We start from the raw sequence: 13,858 nt of genomic DNA, 5'->3' as shown, positions 1-13,858 counted from the left end.
TGTCTGTCTCTCTCTTGTGAGTCCCCTTTCATACATTCCTTTAAATAACAGATACAATGTTACATCAACCAACCAAACTCTCCATTTCTCTCAGGATGGTTTTCCTTGAGCTCATTTTTCCTGTAGCATGTGCCTCAACTAAGTCCTAAATCCTATATCTTTAGAAACAGATGCTGTAAAAAGGGCAGAAAAGTAGGTTAACTCCACCTTCTCCAGAACTATGCTCAGGCTACTGAGGTTGGAGAGAGGGCAGTGGTTATTGAGAAAACATCAAGAGAAGATTTTTCTTCAGAAGAGGCTCTAAAGCAGACACCTAGTTGAGAAAGGATCCAGTACACTGTGGTTTTTCATACTTCAGTGATTTCTATGAGGCATCAAAATATTGATGCGCAACATGTAACCTACTGCTGTACCTCTTTTAGCTTTTTCGCCCAGGGTTTCTGTGCCTTTCTGTATCCATCTTCTGCTTCTTTCGTTTCCTTAAATCCTCCCATCATTTGCTTATGAAAGGCCTCCTTCTGCCAGTTCTTGATCTTTTCAAAGTCGTCATTCATCAGTGCACTTTTTATGTCTAGATGTAATTCACTCACTTTTTCAGCTTCTGACATAACTGCATGCCAAGCCTTTTCTACTGTTCCATACTGTGGACCTAAACATAACAGGACAAGTCATTTTCAATAAATCACAACACACAGGACTTCATCCCTAAAAAGCCATCTGGAGCTATTTGTTGATATTGAGTCTTATATTGTATTTAGTTGTATGTGATCCATAATCCTATCTTTGTGTCTTACATCTTAAATCAGAGATTAGTGTAATTTCAAGTTTATTAAAATTATGTAATTACAGATTAATAGATTAAGTCCAGAAAGAACCATTTTGATCATTTAGTCTGACCTTCTGCATAACACACACCTTAAAATTTAAACCAATAATTCTGACATGAAACTCAATGTGAAGTTGAATTACAGTATATCTTTTAGAAAGAGGTCTAAGTTTGATTTAAAAATTTGTAGTGACTGCAATCTACCACATCCCTTGGTAAATTATTCCAGTGGTTAATTACTTTCTCTAACAAGTATGAGAGGGGTAGCCATGATAGTCTGGATCTGTAAAAGCAGCAGAGAGTCCTGTGGCACCTTATAGACTAACAGACGTATTGGATGCATGCATCCGACGAAGTGGGTATTCACCCACGAAAGCTCATGCTCCACTACATCTGTTAGCCTATAAGGTGCCACAGGACTCTTTCCTCTCTAACAAATTACACCTTGTTTTCAGTTTCAAGATTCAACTTCTAGCCACTGGATCTTGTTATGCCTTTGACTGTTAGAAAGACATCTTTTATCAGATATTCTCTTCCCAGGAACGTTCTTTTAGACCACCATCAACTCCCCTCTTAACCATCTCTTCAATAAGCTAAATAGATTGAGTTCCTCAAGTCTCACCATACAGTATGTTTTTCAGTCCTTTCATCACTCGCTGAACCCTCACTAATTTTTCAAAATTTTTGTGGATCTATAAACACTAGGAAAGAACACAGTATTCACTTATTTTGACATGAAACAAGTCAGTCACGGGTGCAGGAGTGGATGCCTTAATTTAGTTTTGATAATTGTGCTCTTCGTTTACAGCATTTGGTGTTTTGGTAAAGACTCCATTAAGAGGCTAAGAAATTCTGTGCACCCTTTCACCTTGTAATCACAAACGTTGAAATGTTCCTTTTGAAATTACTTTCTTCATCTCATGACATTTCGGTTACCTTTTTCCACAAGTTGTTTCCATCTTTTTGCCCATTCTGTAAGCTGCTGAGCATAGGTCTTCTCTATTCTTGCACGTTCATGAATACAGTTCATGAGATCACTGCAAAGTCTGTGACCATCATCAATTCGCTTTACTGTACGTTTATAATTTCCAACCTAGTAATAAAAAAAAATTTAGGAATTGCTACTTGAAAGCTGTGGGCCACAAGAGAGGCAAATCTCCAGTCTATCAGCAATTAACAGAAGAACAGTATGAAAATGGGAACCAGATTATAAAAAACAGTAAGAATCCATTGTTTTTAGCATAATTTTCAACAGAAAGGGCTAAGTTAATTTTAAAAAAGTATGAAAAAGTGTATATTTTGTTTAAATAGGAGAGCTAATATGAGATTTTAATTTCAAGTACCATGTTTTTTGTAGAAAACTACAGCAAGCCAATAACAGCTCAACAACAGAAAAGGGTCACACTGTAGGCTTTCCTGCTAAAAATAGTGTGGTCTACTGTGAAAGTTACACTAAGCTAAGATAAAAACAGAGCCACTAATATACATTAAGGTCAGCACTTCTGTACTAATAGCATCTAGGACTAATAAAATCATAGCCCTTTTGTAATGTAATTATGGCTGCAGTTTAAGCAAGTCACCAGGAGAAATTTTTCTTAAGAACAATTGCTTTACGATATTATTTGATGTTTGCATAATAAAATATTCTAGTTTTTGCCTCCTGATTTTCTATTTTAACCTCAACACAGAAACACAAGATTTTAACACGTGTCACTAAGGGGTTCAATAGCCATGTCCTAATTTGCTGTTCAATGTGTTAAAACAAACTGCACCTTTCTGTATTATGGAAACTACAGTTAACAACGAATGAATACAGGAGCACTGTGAAATTTACATTTTGCATGACATTTAAAAGAACTCTCCAAGGTAAAGGAGTACAAAATGCAACATGGAAGAGCTCAACCACTTTAAGTCTGGCAGAGCGCTCAAAGGACAGGCAGCAGATGTTCAAACACAGATTAAAACATGGAATAAGTAAGTAGCTAGCCATTTGGGAAGAAACTGAGAGCCAACACCAGGCTGAGTGGAGCACAGGAGCTGGTCCAAGAGGTAACTAGAACAGGACCACTTGGAAACAGCGACCATAATATAACAACATTTAACATTCCAGTGGTGGGAAGAACATCTCAACAGCCCAACACTGTGGCATTTAATGTCAAAAAGGGGAACTATGCAAAAATGAGGGGGTTAAACAAACAGAAATTAAAAGGTACAGTGACTAAAGTGAAATTCCTGCAAGCTGCAGGGATGCTTTTCAAAGATACCATAATAGAGGCCCAACTTCAATGTATACCCCAAATTAAGAAACAGTAAAAGAACTAAAAAAGAGCCACCATGGTTTAACAACGATGTAAAAGAGTGAGAGATAAAAAGACTTCCTTTAAAAAGTGGAAGTCAAATCCTAGTGAGGTAAATAGAAAGGAGCATAAACACTGCCAAATTAAGTGTAAAAATATAATAAGAAAAGCCAAAGAGGAGTTTGAAGAACAGCTAGCAAAAACTCCAAAGGTAATAAAATGTTTTTAAGTACATCAGAAGCAAGAAGCATGCTAAGCAACCAGTGGGGCCCCTGGACGATCAAGACACAAAAGGAGCACTTAAAGATGATAAAGTCATTGCAGAGAAACTAAATGGATTCTTCGCTTCAGTCTTCACGGCTGAAGATGTTAGGGAGAGTCCCAAACATGAGCCAGCATTTGTAGGTGACAAATTGAGGAACTGTCACAGATTGAGGTGTCACTAGAGGAGGTTTTGGAATTAATTGATAAACTTAACATTAACAAGTCACAGGGACCAGATGGCATTCACCCAAGAGTTGTGCAAGAACTCAAATGTGAAGTTGCAGAATTAACAACTATGGTTTCTAACCTGTCCTTTAAATCGGTTTCTGTACCCAATGACTGGAAGATAGCCAATATAGCTAATGTAACACCAATATTTAAAAAGGGCTCTAGAGGTGATCTCGGCAATTACAGACTGGTAAGTCTAACGTCAGTACCGGGAAAATTAGGTGAAACAATAGTAACGAATAAAATTGTTAGACACACAGAAGAACATAAATTGTTGGGCAAAAGTCAACATGGTTTCTTTAAAGGGAAATCGTGTCTTACTAATCTTTCAGAGTTCTTTGAAGGAGTCAACAAACATGTGGACAAGGGGGATCCAGTGGACATAGTATACTTAGATTTCCAGAAAGCCTTTGACAAGGTCCCTCACCAAAGGCTCTCATGTAAATTAAGTTGTCATGGGATAAGAGGGAAGGTCCTTTCATGGATTGAGAACTGGTTAAAAGACAGGGAACAAAAGGTAGGAATAAATGGCAAATTCTCAGAATGGAGCGGGGTAACTAGTGGTATTCCAAGGGTCAGTCCTAGGACCAATCCTATTCAACTTATTCATAAATGATCTGGAGAAAAGGGTAAACAGTGAGGTGGCAAAGTTTGCAGAGGATATTAAATTGCTCAAGATAGTAAGACCAAAGTAAACTGTGAAGGACTTCAAAAAGATCTCACAAAACTAAATGATTGGGCAACAAAATGGCAAATGAAATGTAATGTGGATAAATGTAAAGTAATGCACATTGGAAAAAATAACCCCAACTATACATATAATATGTTGGGGGCTAATTCAGCTACAGCTAATCAAGAAAAAGATCTTGGAGTTATCATGGATAGTTCTCTGAAGACATCCACGCAACATGCAGAGGCAGTAAAAAAGCAAACAGGATGTTAGGAATCATTAAAAAGGGGCTAGAGAATAAGACAGAGAATATATTATTGCCCTTATATAAATCAATGGTATGCCCACATCTTGAATACTGCATACAGATGTGGTCTCATCTCAAAAAAGATACTGGCACTAGAAAAGGTTCAGAGAAGGGCAATTAAAATGATTAGAGGTCCGGAACGGGTCTCATATGAGGAAGATTAAAAAGGCTAGGACTTTTCAGCTTGGAAAAGAGAAGACTAAGGGTGGGGGATACGATAGAGGTATATAAAATCGTGAGTGATGTGGAGAAAGTAGATAAGGAAAAATTAGTTCTTGTATTATGGGAATAAGTAAATAAGGGTCACCAAATGAAATTAATGAGCATCAGGTTTAAAACAAATAAAAGGAAGTTCTTCTTCACACAGTGCAATCAGCTTGTGCAACTCCTTGCCTGAGGAGGTTGTGAAGGTTAGGACTATAACAGCGTTTAAAAGAAAACTAGATAAAGTAATGGAGGTTAAGTCCATTAAGGACTATTAGCCAGGATGGGTAAGGAATGGTGTCCCTAGCCTCTGTTTGTAAGAGGGTAGAGATGGCTGGCAGGAGAGAGATCACTTGATCATTACCTGTTAGATTCAGTCCCTCTGGGGCGCCTGGCATTGGCCACTGTCAGTAGACAGGATACTGGGCTAGATGGACCTTTGGTCTGACCCAGTACGGCTGTTCTTATGCAATGTGCAGCCAGTAGAGAAAAAAAATATCCATAGGCACTGTGAAGGTGAACTAAAGCTTTGGTAAACATTAAAAACAACTAACAGAATTTGTCCGGTCTATAAATATGAGAATCAGTTACTCAACTTGTTTGTCAAAACCACTTGAATGCAAAGGAACACAAAATTTAGTTGTCAGGTGGCTGATGAACTTATATTCAAATATTTCATATTAAAATGTATCTGACATCTTCACATCTGGACACAGTCTGATAGTGATCTGAAGTCCTAAATACATGAAGCTGTTCACTAACTCTTTTGGATTTACTTTTTACAAAATTTTAGAACATAATTTTGTAAATGACAGAAAACTGAACAAGACAGCAAAGTAATCTATCTGTAAATCCACTTGATTCAGAATAGTTCTACAATCAAGTACACAGGTACTCCTGGTGGAATTTTGCACCACTGCACATGCGCAGAATTCACGTCCCCCACATATGTCTTTGCTTCATTGCAGAAAAGTGACTCTGACAGAAAGCAAAGGGAAGCTGCAAGAGCAGTTACTCACCACTCCCTAGCTACGCAAGATCATTCTTTCAGGCACCAGAAGCAGCCAGCGGAGAGGTTAATCGCCGCAGGGCTGGAGACACCCCAGCCAATGGATCCTACTCTGAGCTGGGATCAGCTGATATTCTTGGCTAGAGGCAGAAGAAGATGGGATTTCCTCTTTCCCTGCAAGGAGTGGCTGGGGCTGTGTCAGACTCACCCCCAGAAACCTCCTCCAGTTGCAGGAAGCTCCCCTGCTTCCTGCCCCCATCACTCCTCAGCTGTGGGGGGAGGGGCATCACTATATAGGAAGCTGCTCCCCCATCTGCTCAACCCTCCTACATCTGGATCTCCCATACCTAGACACCCCCACCAAACCTCACCCCCAAAACCCAGAACCCTGCTAGCCCTCCATACCCAAACCCCACCCCACTGAACCTCAACCCCTGCATCTGAACACTGCTGCACCCAGACCCCCTGCCTCCGGACCTCCACCCCTGTATCCAGACCACCCCCTCACTGAGCTCCCTGCACTCAAACTCCCACCCTGATGAGCTCCATCCCCTGGAACCACCCTGAGCCCCCACATCCAGACCCCCATGCCACTGACCCCCAATTAGCTGCACCCAGATCCGCCACCCCCACTAAGAACTCCATACCCAGACCCTCTACTGAGCCCCAACCACTTTCCACCTGGAAGCCCCTGCAGAATCCCATTGACCCTGCACCTGGAAACTTCCCCAATTGCCCCCACACCTAGAACCCCCTCTGTGCATCCAGATTCCCCCCCAGTTAGAGCCCCCACTGAGCTGTCTGCCCCACACACAATCCTCTCACCCCCCACCTGAATCCCCCACACTAAGCCCTTCCACACTTGGATCCCTGCCTGCTCCACCTGGCACAGGGAGGCAGGACCCCAGGGTGTTTCTGGGGCAGACCCAGGCCTTGTGCTGCGTCAGGGTCGGGTGTAGCCTCAGCACTGAGTCAGTGTCCTTGGGGTGGGAGGTGAGGAGGCTGTAAGGTGATGTCCCACCTTCGTGCAGCCAATGCTATGCTGGAGCCTCTGCATTTAATTTATTGACCAATAAAACTTGCAGAAATTTAAAATATTGTTCACAGAATTTAATTTTTTGGCACAGAATACCCTCAGGAATAATGGGTGCACACTTTTAGAAGAGGGGATTAAACAAAAGCAATTGTTTTCTACATTAAGATGCAAGGCCACACTTCATTTTCAGCTCATCAATGCTATGCTGATATCTGATATAGAAATATGCTATGCCAAAAGTCCAGCTCTGAAGGCAGCACAGAAGTTAGGGTGGCAATCGCATGCCCCCAAACAACAGGTTTGCAACCCCCCCCATGCCCTTTTGAGTCAGGACCCCCACAGTCACAACACCATGAAATTTCAGTTTTAAACATCTGAAAATGTGAAATTTGTCAATTTTCAGATCTTATGGCCATGAAATGCACCATAATGGACTGTGAATTTGGTAGGCCCTAACTATACTATATGCTATAACTTTTACTCTAACACTAGCTATTAACTATGTACAATAAAACTAGGCTGTGACACAGGGCCAGAAAGAGTTAAGCAATTTACAGGTTAATTGACCCAGATTCAACCTTTAGAGTCATATTAGCAGACAATGTTTGGGTTTTGGGGTTTTTACATATATATTGTTAGAATGTAATCAAACAGTTCCTATCTCTCACTGTATTTTGTTAATTCAGAGATCAAAAGGAGATATTAACATTTAAATCAACTGAATGTAGTGATATCACTGTCTCAATTTCTTTTTGAAGTATATAGCAAATTCCCTGCAAATGGTGAGAGATAGGCAATTGCCTTATGTTAATCCATACAGCTAATTACGGGTGATGTTCAGGAAACAGGTTACTTCAAAGACACTATTGTTCACCTGAAGACTGCACGCTATCAAGAGGATGCCAAGAAACTGCATAAAAGGCTCTTGGGACCTGATCCTTTTGATCTCAAATTTGCTTATGTTTCATTAGGGCAAGTCTGAGCCATAAGATTGAGGTCTTCAATTTCATTTTGGATCATCCTGTTATGGAAAATTGGACAACCTATGGTCTAATTCTGGAAGAACTCTTTGCAACTCTAGAGCTCACCATCTCTACTATGAAACTGACCTAAGAACTACATTCATGTCTGTATGTATAATCTTTTAACCAATACTCCCTCTCCTTTTTAAAGTAATTTTAGTTTAGTTAATAAGAATTGGCTGTAAGCGTGTATTTGGGCAAGATCTGGAATATTCATTAACTTGGTGGGTAATATATCCAATCCTTTGGGATTGGTAGAACTTTTTATATGATTTATGTCTGGGAGGATGCCTCAGGCTGGGTTGCTTTAAGGGAACTATGTTATTGGCTTCTTGGTAACCAAGAAGGTATTATAGAAGCTGTTTTGTTGCTGGCTTGGTAAATCTAAGTATCAGAATAGCCACCAGTTTTGGGGATTGTCTGCCCCATTCTTTGCAGTTTGCCCTAATTGAGCATGGCACCCCTGGGACCCTGGTAACATAGGCTAAGAAGATAAATTCTGAGGTTGTGAAACAACCACCAAACAGAGTTCCAACTCCAGCCGTCGGGTGATGAGAAGGAACTGAGAGGAGTGGGGTGGCGCCATCTCATGCAGCCAGGGGAAGTGCTACAGGATCGAGCGCTGTCCTTCTGAGTACCACTAGGCAGAAGTCTCCATTTCCAGTGCACACCCCTACACCCTACTTGGAATACACGTCTGTATCTACTTGAAGAAATCTGGAGGTACTAAGCTTTTTAGATAGGGGACACTATGACTGCTATGACTCCTGATGGAAGGAGTACATTGCACAAGAGTGAAAATAAGTGTCTTATTCTCCAGTCAACAGTCACAAGAGGGACAAGGAGACACAGATTGACTTGGGGTACAGAATCTCACACTTCTGAGTCACTGACCATTCATGTAAGTTAAATGAGTTTCACAGGGCTTGTGTATATGAACATTTAGTTTGTGGCAAAGCCAACATGTGAAACTACCTGGCACTAGCCTGCCGTGAACCAACTGTCATGTGGACCCTGCTGACACACACTAACAGTTTCTTAACGCGCTTTGACCTACTCTAGTTTCAAAGAGAACTAGATCAAAGCACATTAACAAATTGTTACTTCACATCAGCAGGGTCCACAAGATAGTTGGCCTGTGGCATGCTAGCATGGGGTAAATTCATACCTTGCTTGCTGTGAACTACATGTTCATGCAGACAGGATCTAACTCTAGTTCTTAAAGGACACCCCCTATCAAAAAGAGTCATAATATATGGCAGCCTTGCGAGCAGTCTCAGAAAGGCAGAGGCTTGAAATTGCTTTCTGAATATCTAACATAATAGAGGAATAGACAAATTTTAGAAAAAAGTAAGGTAGCTATCTGGCTTTTGTACTCTTTCTTCTGGTAATGCGCAGCTTGCTGGTCACTGATATTTTAAATTTCTCAACAACAATTTAAAAAATAACTGAATAAATCCTAGAAGAGAGGGAGGGAAACAGTTTGACAGTAATATCAGTTTGGTCTGGGAAAGCTGATTACCACTCTGAAAATTTATTGAAATTATAAAAATGTAGAGCTGGAAGTGACCTCAAGGAGATCATCAAGTCTATCTCCTCACACCAAGGCAGGACTATGTTTCTCTTATCAAATTCTTAATGACAGGCAAAGCTCAGTTAGAGAGAACACTAACAAGTTTTTTAAACTCAATTGATTTATAGAAAGCAAACTAACTACTTATCGTTATATTATTTCCAAAAAACAAGCATATGCTTCCCCTCATCTTAATTTCTGCTGTAAGAAGTCTGTGCCAACTGCAGGAATCCCGGCTGGTAATGTTTTCTACATTTTTGTACATCTCTGCCAGAATTGCCAGGATATGATCTTTGTTTATTTTTTGCTTGATATTCGATACAACTATTTTGCCTAAAAAGGCAATTTTTCACTGGATGCTTCCCATGGTTCATAAAAATAAATCCTGAGATGCTTTTACACATTGCATACAGAAAGGCTACTAACTTGCAGACTAAGAAGTAAAAACCTAATTTCTTTTGTCTGTGGGTCATCATTTAGTGTAACTTCTCACCTACTTTTGTAATAAAACTATTTGTTAGGGGTTCTCTTAAAAAATTCTTAAGACTGCTGAAAATCAGAAGTCCATAACACCCGTAGAGTTGTCAATAAATGAGACTTGAACTACCTTCCTCTGACAAATGGCAAAATATTTATTTCCACAGAAATAGTTTTACATGGGTGTAGAGATGTGAAGAACTCTGAACTGCGCTGCTTCTATTTTGACAGCCATCAAATGTCAGTCCTTTTTAAGAAGCACGCTTTTAGGCTCTGGCAGACCTGATTATTATTTACATCAGGGTGGACTGATTTCAGTCATGATTATTTAAATTGCTGGTCTTAATCATGAGTACAAAATTTAGTAAATTAGTTTGCTTTTAAAATTTTGTAATTAATAAGAAAAAATGTTTTTCCCCTTAGACATTTCCTCTTATTCAAGCTCACTAATGCTTACAGGGACTCTTCAGTCTCCATACAGCTTTATAAAACAACTACACAGGTAAGACAACAACATGTCTGCAAAGCACAAGGTAGTTATAGATTACCCAAAATTGAAAACTCTCAGTTTTAACGGGTAGGTCAGATCAGTGCACCTGGTAATAGAAAAGTTTTTTTCGACTAAGGCAAAAACACATTTGCCTGTTCCCCTGCATAGTCAGGGTCACAGATTTTCACAGTAGTGTTGCCCTTTTGCCAAGCAATAGCATAAATTTGGGGCCCTGTGTGTCAGCGTCCCATTTGGAGCAAAATCTGTGATAAACTGAAGTCAGGTATAATCTTAGGGTCATTTATTTCCAAAATATACATCAATGCAATTTCCCTGAACAGCAGTAGGAACAAACCACACGTAGATATCTGGAATTCTTGCAAAGGATGCTAAGAAACCACTGCTTTCTCTCAAGCAGTAACTATTTTGTACCTCTGCCTCTCTCCAGGAACCCAGCAGTCAGATACAGACTACTTCCTTCCAGGAGCCAAAGATGCTTAACACACAACTTTGTTCCAGCCCTCACACCAGAAACTAGGGTGACCAGATGAGAGGAAGAAAATACTGGGACACATGGGCGTGGGGGTGAGGTCATCAGCAGAGGAAAAAAAAGCCAAGTGTTGTGAAATATCGGGACAAATTGCATCCCAACCAAAGACTGGGACGTGGGACAAATGCCTAAATATTGGGACATCGGGTCACCCTACCAGAAACCCAGGTAATCCCATTAGTACTACACTCGCTCTCTGGACCACATGATCTCTCCAGGTGCCTCCTGGAATCAGCCCTTACCCTTTTAGGGCAAAATAGCTGCAAAATAAAGGAGTCAGCTACTCCTACTATTGGATACAATGGAGACTGCTTTACCTTAATTTTGCCAGTGATCACCTTTGCATCTATGACCTCCAGTAGCAACATAACAGTAGTAAAAAATGACAGGAACAAAAATTTTGGAGCCAGAAAACAATTTGAAAGGTATACAAGGAAGTGTTCAAGTTTACAAAGGCAATATCACATGCACCAACTTCCTGCCAAAGGAGGCATTGTAAGAGTCTAAAATTATTTATTAAGCCTACCAGAACATTAGTCCTAGGTTATGGGCACCCTTTAACCATCAGTTAAAAAAGGCTATATATAAAAATTACAAAATGCAAAACAAGTAGTATACCCCCCACACACACCCAAAAACAGTGAGCCTAAGCATATCTATTAAAAAACCTAAGTTCCCAAGAGGTCTCCACACCCAGCTCCCTCAGTCTTTCCTAAATGCCTGCTCAAGGAAAAAATTTGCTTTGTAGCACGCTCTGAAGGCAAATATGTTCAGGCTATTTTGGACCACAAGGGAATGATTTCAAGAGTAATGTCCTACCAGAAGATGCCTCTCTGCTATGCCAAGGGAGTTACGGCTCAAGTGCCTACACTTATCTCAATTATGGTAGGAGGGAACGAGAATAGGTAGCTTCTCAACTTCTCAGACCTCCCGACTTAACTACATCTAGAAGCTAATAAGGTGTCAATGTAGATCACAGGCCACATAATTCCCTTAAATAGGCTGCCATATTCCATGCTAGCCTCAGGCCTGGTCTACACTACGCGTTTATACCAATTTCAGCAGCGTTAAACCGATTTAACGCTGCGCCCGTCCACACAACGAGGCCCTTTATATCAATTTAAAGGGCTCTTTAAACCGGTTTCTGTACTCCTCCCCGACGAGAGGAGAAGCACTGAAATCGGTATTACCATATCAGATTAGGGTTAGTGTGGCTGCAAATCAATAGTATTGGCCTCCAGGCGGTATCCCACAGTGCACTACTGTGACCACTCTGGAAAGCGATCTGAACTCAGATGCACTGGCCAGATAGACAGGAAAAGCCCTGAATTGCATTTCCTGTTTGCCCAGCGTGGAGAGCTCACCAGCACAGGTGACCACGCAGAGCTCATCAGCACAGGTAACAATGCAGTCTCCTGAGAATCGAAAAAGAGCTCCAGCATGGAGCACATGAAAGGTACTGGATCTGATCACTATATGGGGAGAGGATTCTGTGCTAACAGAACTCCGTTCCAAAAGACTAAATGAAAAAACATTTGGCAAAATTTCCAAGCCTATGATGGAGAAAAGCCACACCAGGGACTCAGTGCAGTGCAGAGTGAAAGTTAAGGAGCTCAGACAAGCCTACCAGAAAACCAAAGCAGCAAAAGGAAGGTCTGGGGCAGGGCCAAAAACATGCGGCTTCTACGCTGAGCTGCATGCAATTCTAGGGGGGTCCGCCACCACTACCCCACCCCTGTCCGTGGATTCCGAGGTGGGGGTGGTAATCTCAGCCATGGCTGAGGATTCTGCGGACAGGAAAGATGAGGAAGAGGAAGAGGAGGATGAGCTTGCAGACAGCACACAGCACTCCATTCTCCCCAACAGCCAGGAGATTTTTCTCACCCAGACAGAATTACCCTCCCAGCCCTCCCAAGCCACTAGCCCAGACAATGAAGCCATGGAAGCGACCTCTGGTGAGTGTACCTTTGTGAATATAAAACATGGTTTAAAAGCAAGCGTTTAGTGATTGATTTGCCCTGAGGACTTGGGATGCATTCGCAGCCAGTACACAGTTATTGGAAAAGTTTGTTAACATGTCTGGGGATGGAGCGGAAATCCTCCAGGGACATCTCCATGAAGCTCTCCTGGAGGTACTCCAAAAGCCTTTGCAGAAGGTTTCTGGGTAAGGCAGCCTTATTCCGTCCACCATGGTAGGACACTTGACCACGCCATGCATGTAGCAAGTAATCTGGTATCATTGCATGACAAAGCCTAGCTGCGTATGGTCCCGGTGATTGCTGGCATTCAAGCAACATCGGTTCTTTATCTCGCTGTGTTATCCTCAGAAGAGTGATATCGTTCATGGTAACCTGGTTGAAATTCAGGAATTTAATTAAGGGGACAGAGATGGCCAGTCCTACTGGACTGTTTGCCTGTTGCTTAAAAGAAATCCTTCCTTGCAGGTAGCCAAGCGGGGGGAGGGAAGGGGGGGGGTAATGGCGCTGAGCTTTTTCGTGTTTGGCTAGCAGGGATCTTCCCTGCTCTCAGCCACGCGGTGGGTGGAGGGATAAAGCGATCATTCCAGAGAACTGGATGGGGGGTAGGTTTCTGCTGCTGCATGTTAACAGGAAAGAAGCAGCACTGAACAGGCTTTGCTTGGTATTTGGGAAAGGAGGGCACTGTCTATATGAAGGCTGCCAAGCCAAAAGACAATGGCTTTCCATGGCCGCACGCAAGCTGAATTCTACTGCCTGGACCTGCGTCTGTGAGATCTCTAACACCAGAGCCTCAGGCACTCATTATTAAGATGCAAAATGCGACTTTGTAGTGAAATCACATGTGCTATGTAAGGTGAATAGTGTTGTTCACTGTGAAAGAGTATAACCATTGTTCTGTAAAATGTATCTTTTTAAATACTTCTCTC

At 41.5% G+C, this 13,858-nt stretch overlaps 1 protein-coding gene and 1 long non-coding RNA gene across 9 annotated transcripts in view; one reads left to right on the top strand and one right to left on the bottom strand.

Moving 5' to 3' along the window:
* Positions 1-13,858, bottom strand: part of PACSIN2 (protein kinase C and casein kinase substrate in neurons 2) — a 145,122-nt gene that overhangs the window by 35,209 nt on the left and 96,055 nt on the right. For all 7 annotated transcript variants that reach the window (XM_030540339.1, XM_030540321.1, XM_030540349.1 and 4 more), the window contains 2 exons: positions 1,763-1,919; positions 414-649 (listed from right to left, as the gene is read on the bottom strand). In XM_030540339.1, the coding sequence (XP_030396199.1) occupies positions 414-649; positions 1,763-1,856 (330 nt within the window). In that variant the 5' untranslated portion in view covers positions 1,857-1,919. The remainder of the gene's footprint in view (positions 1-413; positions 650-1,762; positions 1,920-13,858) is intronic.
* LOC115638618 overlaps positions 1-13,858 on the top strand; it is a 34,867-nt gene that overhangs the window by 20,952 nt on the left and 57 nt on the right. Inside the window, exons 3-5 of one of the 2 annotated variants that reach the window (XR_003997492.1) lie at positions 7,813-7,971; positions 10,337-10,415; positions 10,852-11,121. This is a non-coding gene — a long non-coding RNA (uncharacterized LOC115638618). Of the gene's footprint in view, positions 1-7,812; positions 7,972-10,336; positions 10,416-10,851; positions 11,561-13,858 lie in introns of those variants that run through there. The other variant, XR_003997491.1, reaches the window with a different exon arrangement.

This window comes from Gopherus evgoodei, chromosome 1, assembly GCF_007399415.2.
Source record: "Gopherus evgoodei ecotype Sinaloan lineage chromosome 1, rGopEvg1_v1.p, whole genome shotgun sequence".
In the NCBI taxonomy this organism is placed as follows: Eukaryota; Metazoa; Chordata; order Testudines; family Testudinidae; genus Gopherus; species Gopherus evgoodei.
This window is presented reverse-complemented; position numbering and strand designations above follow the sequence as displayed.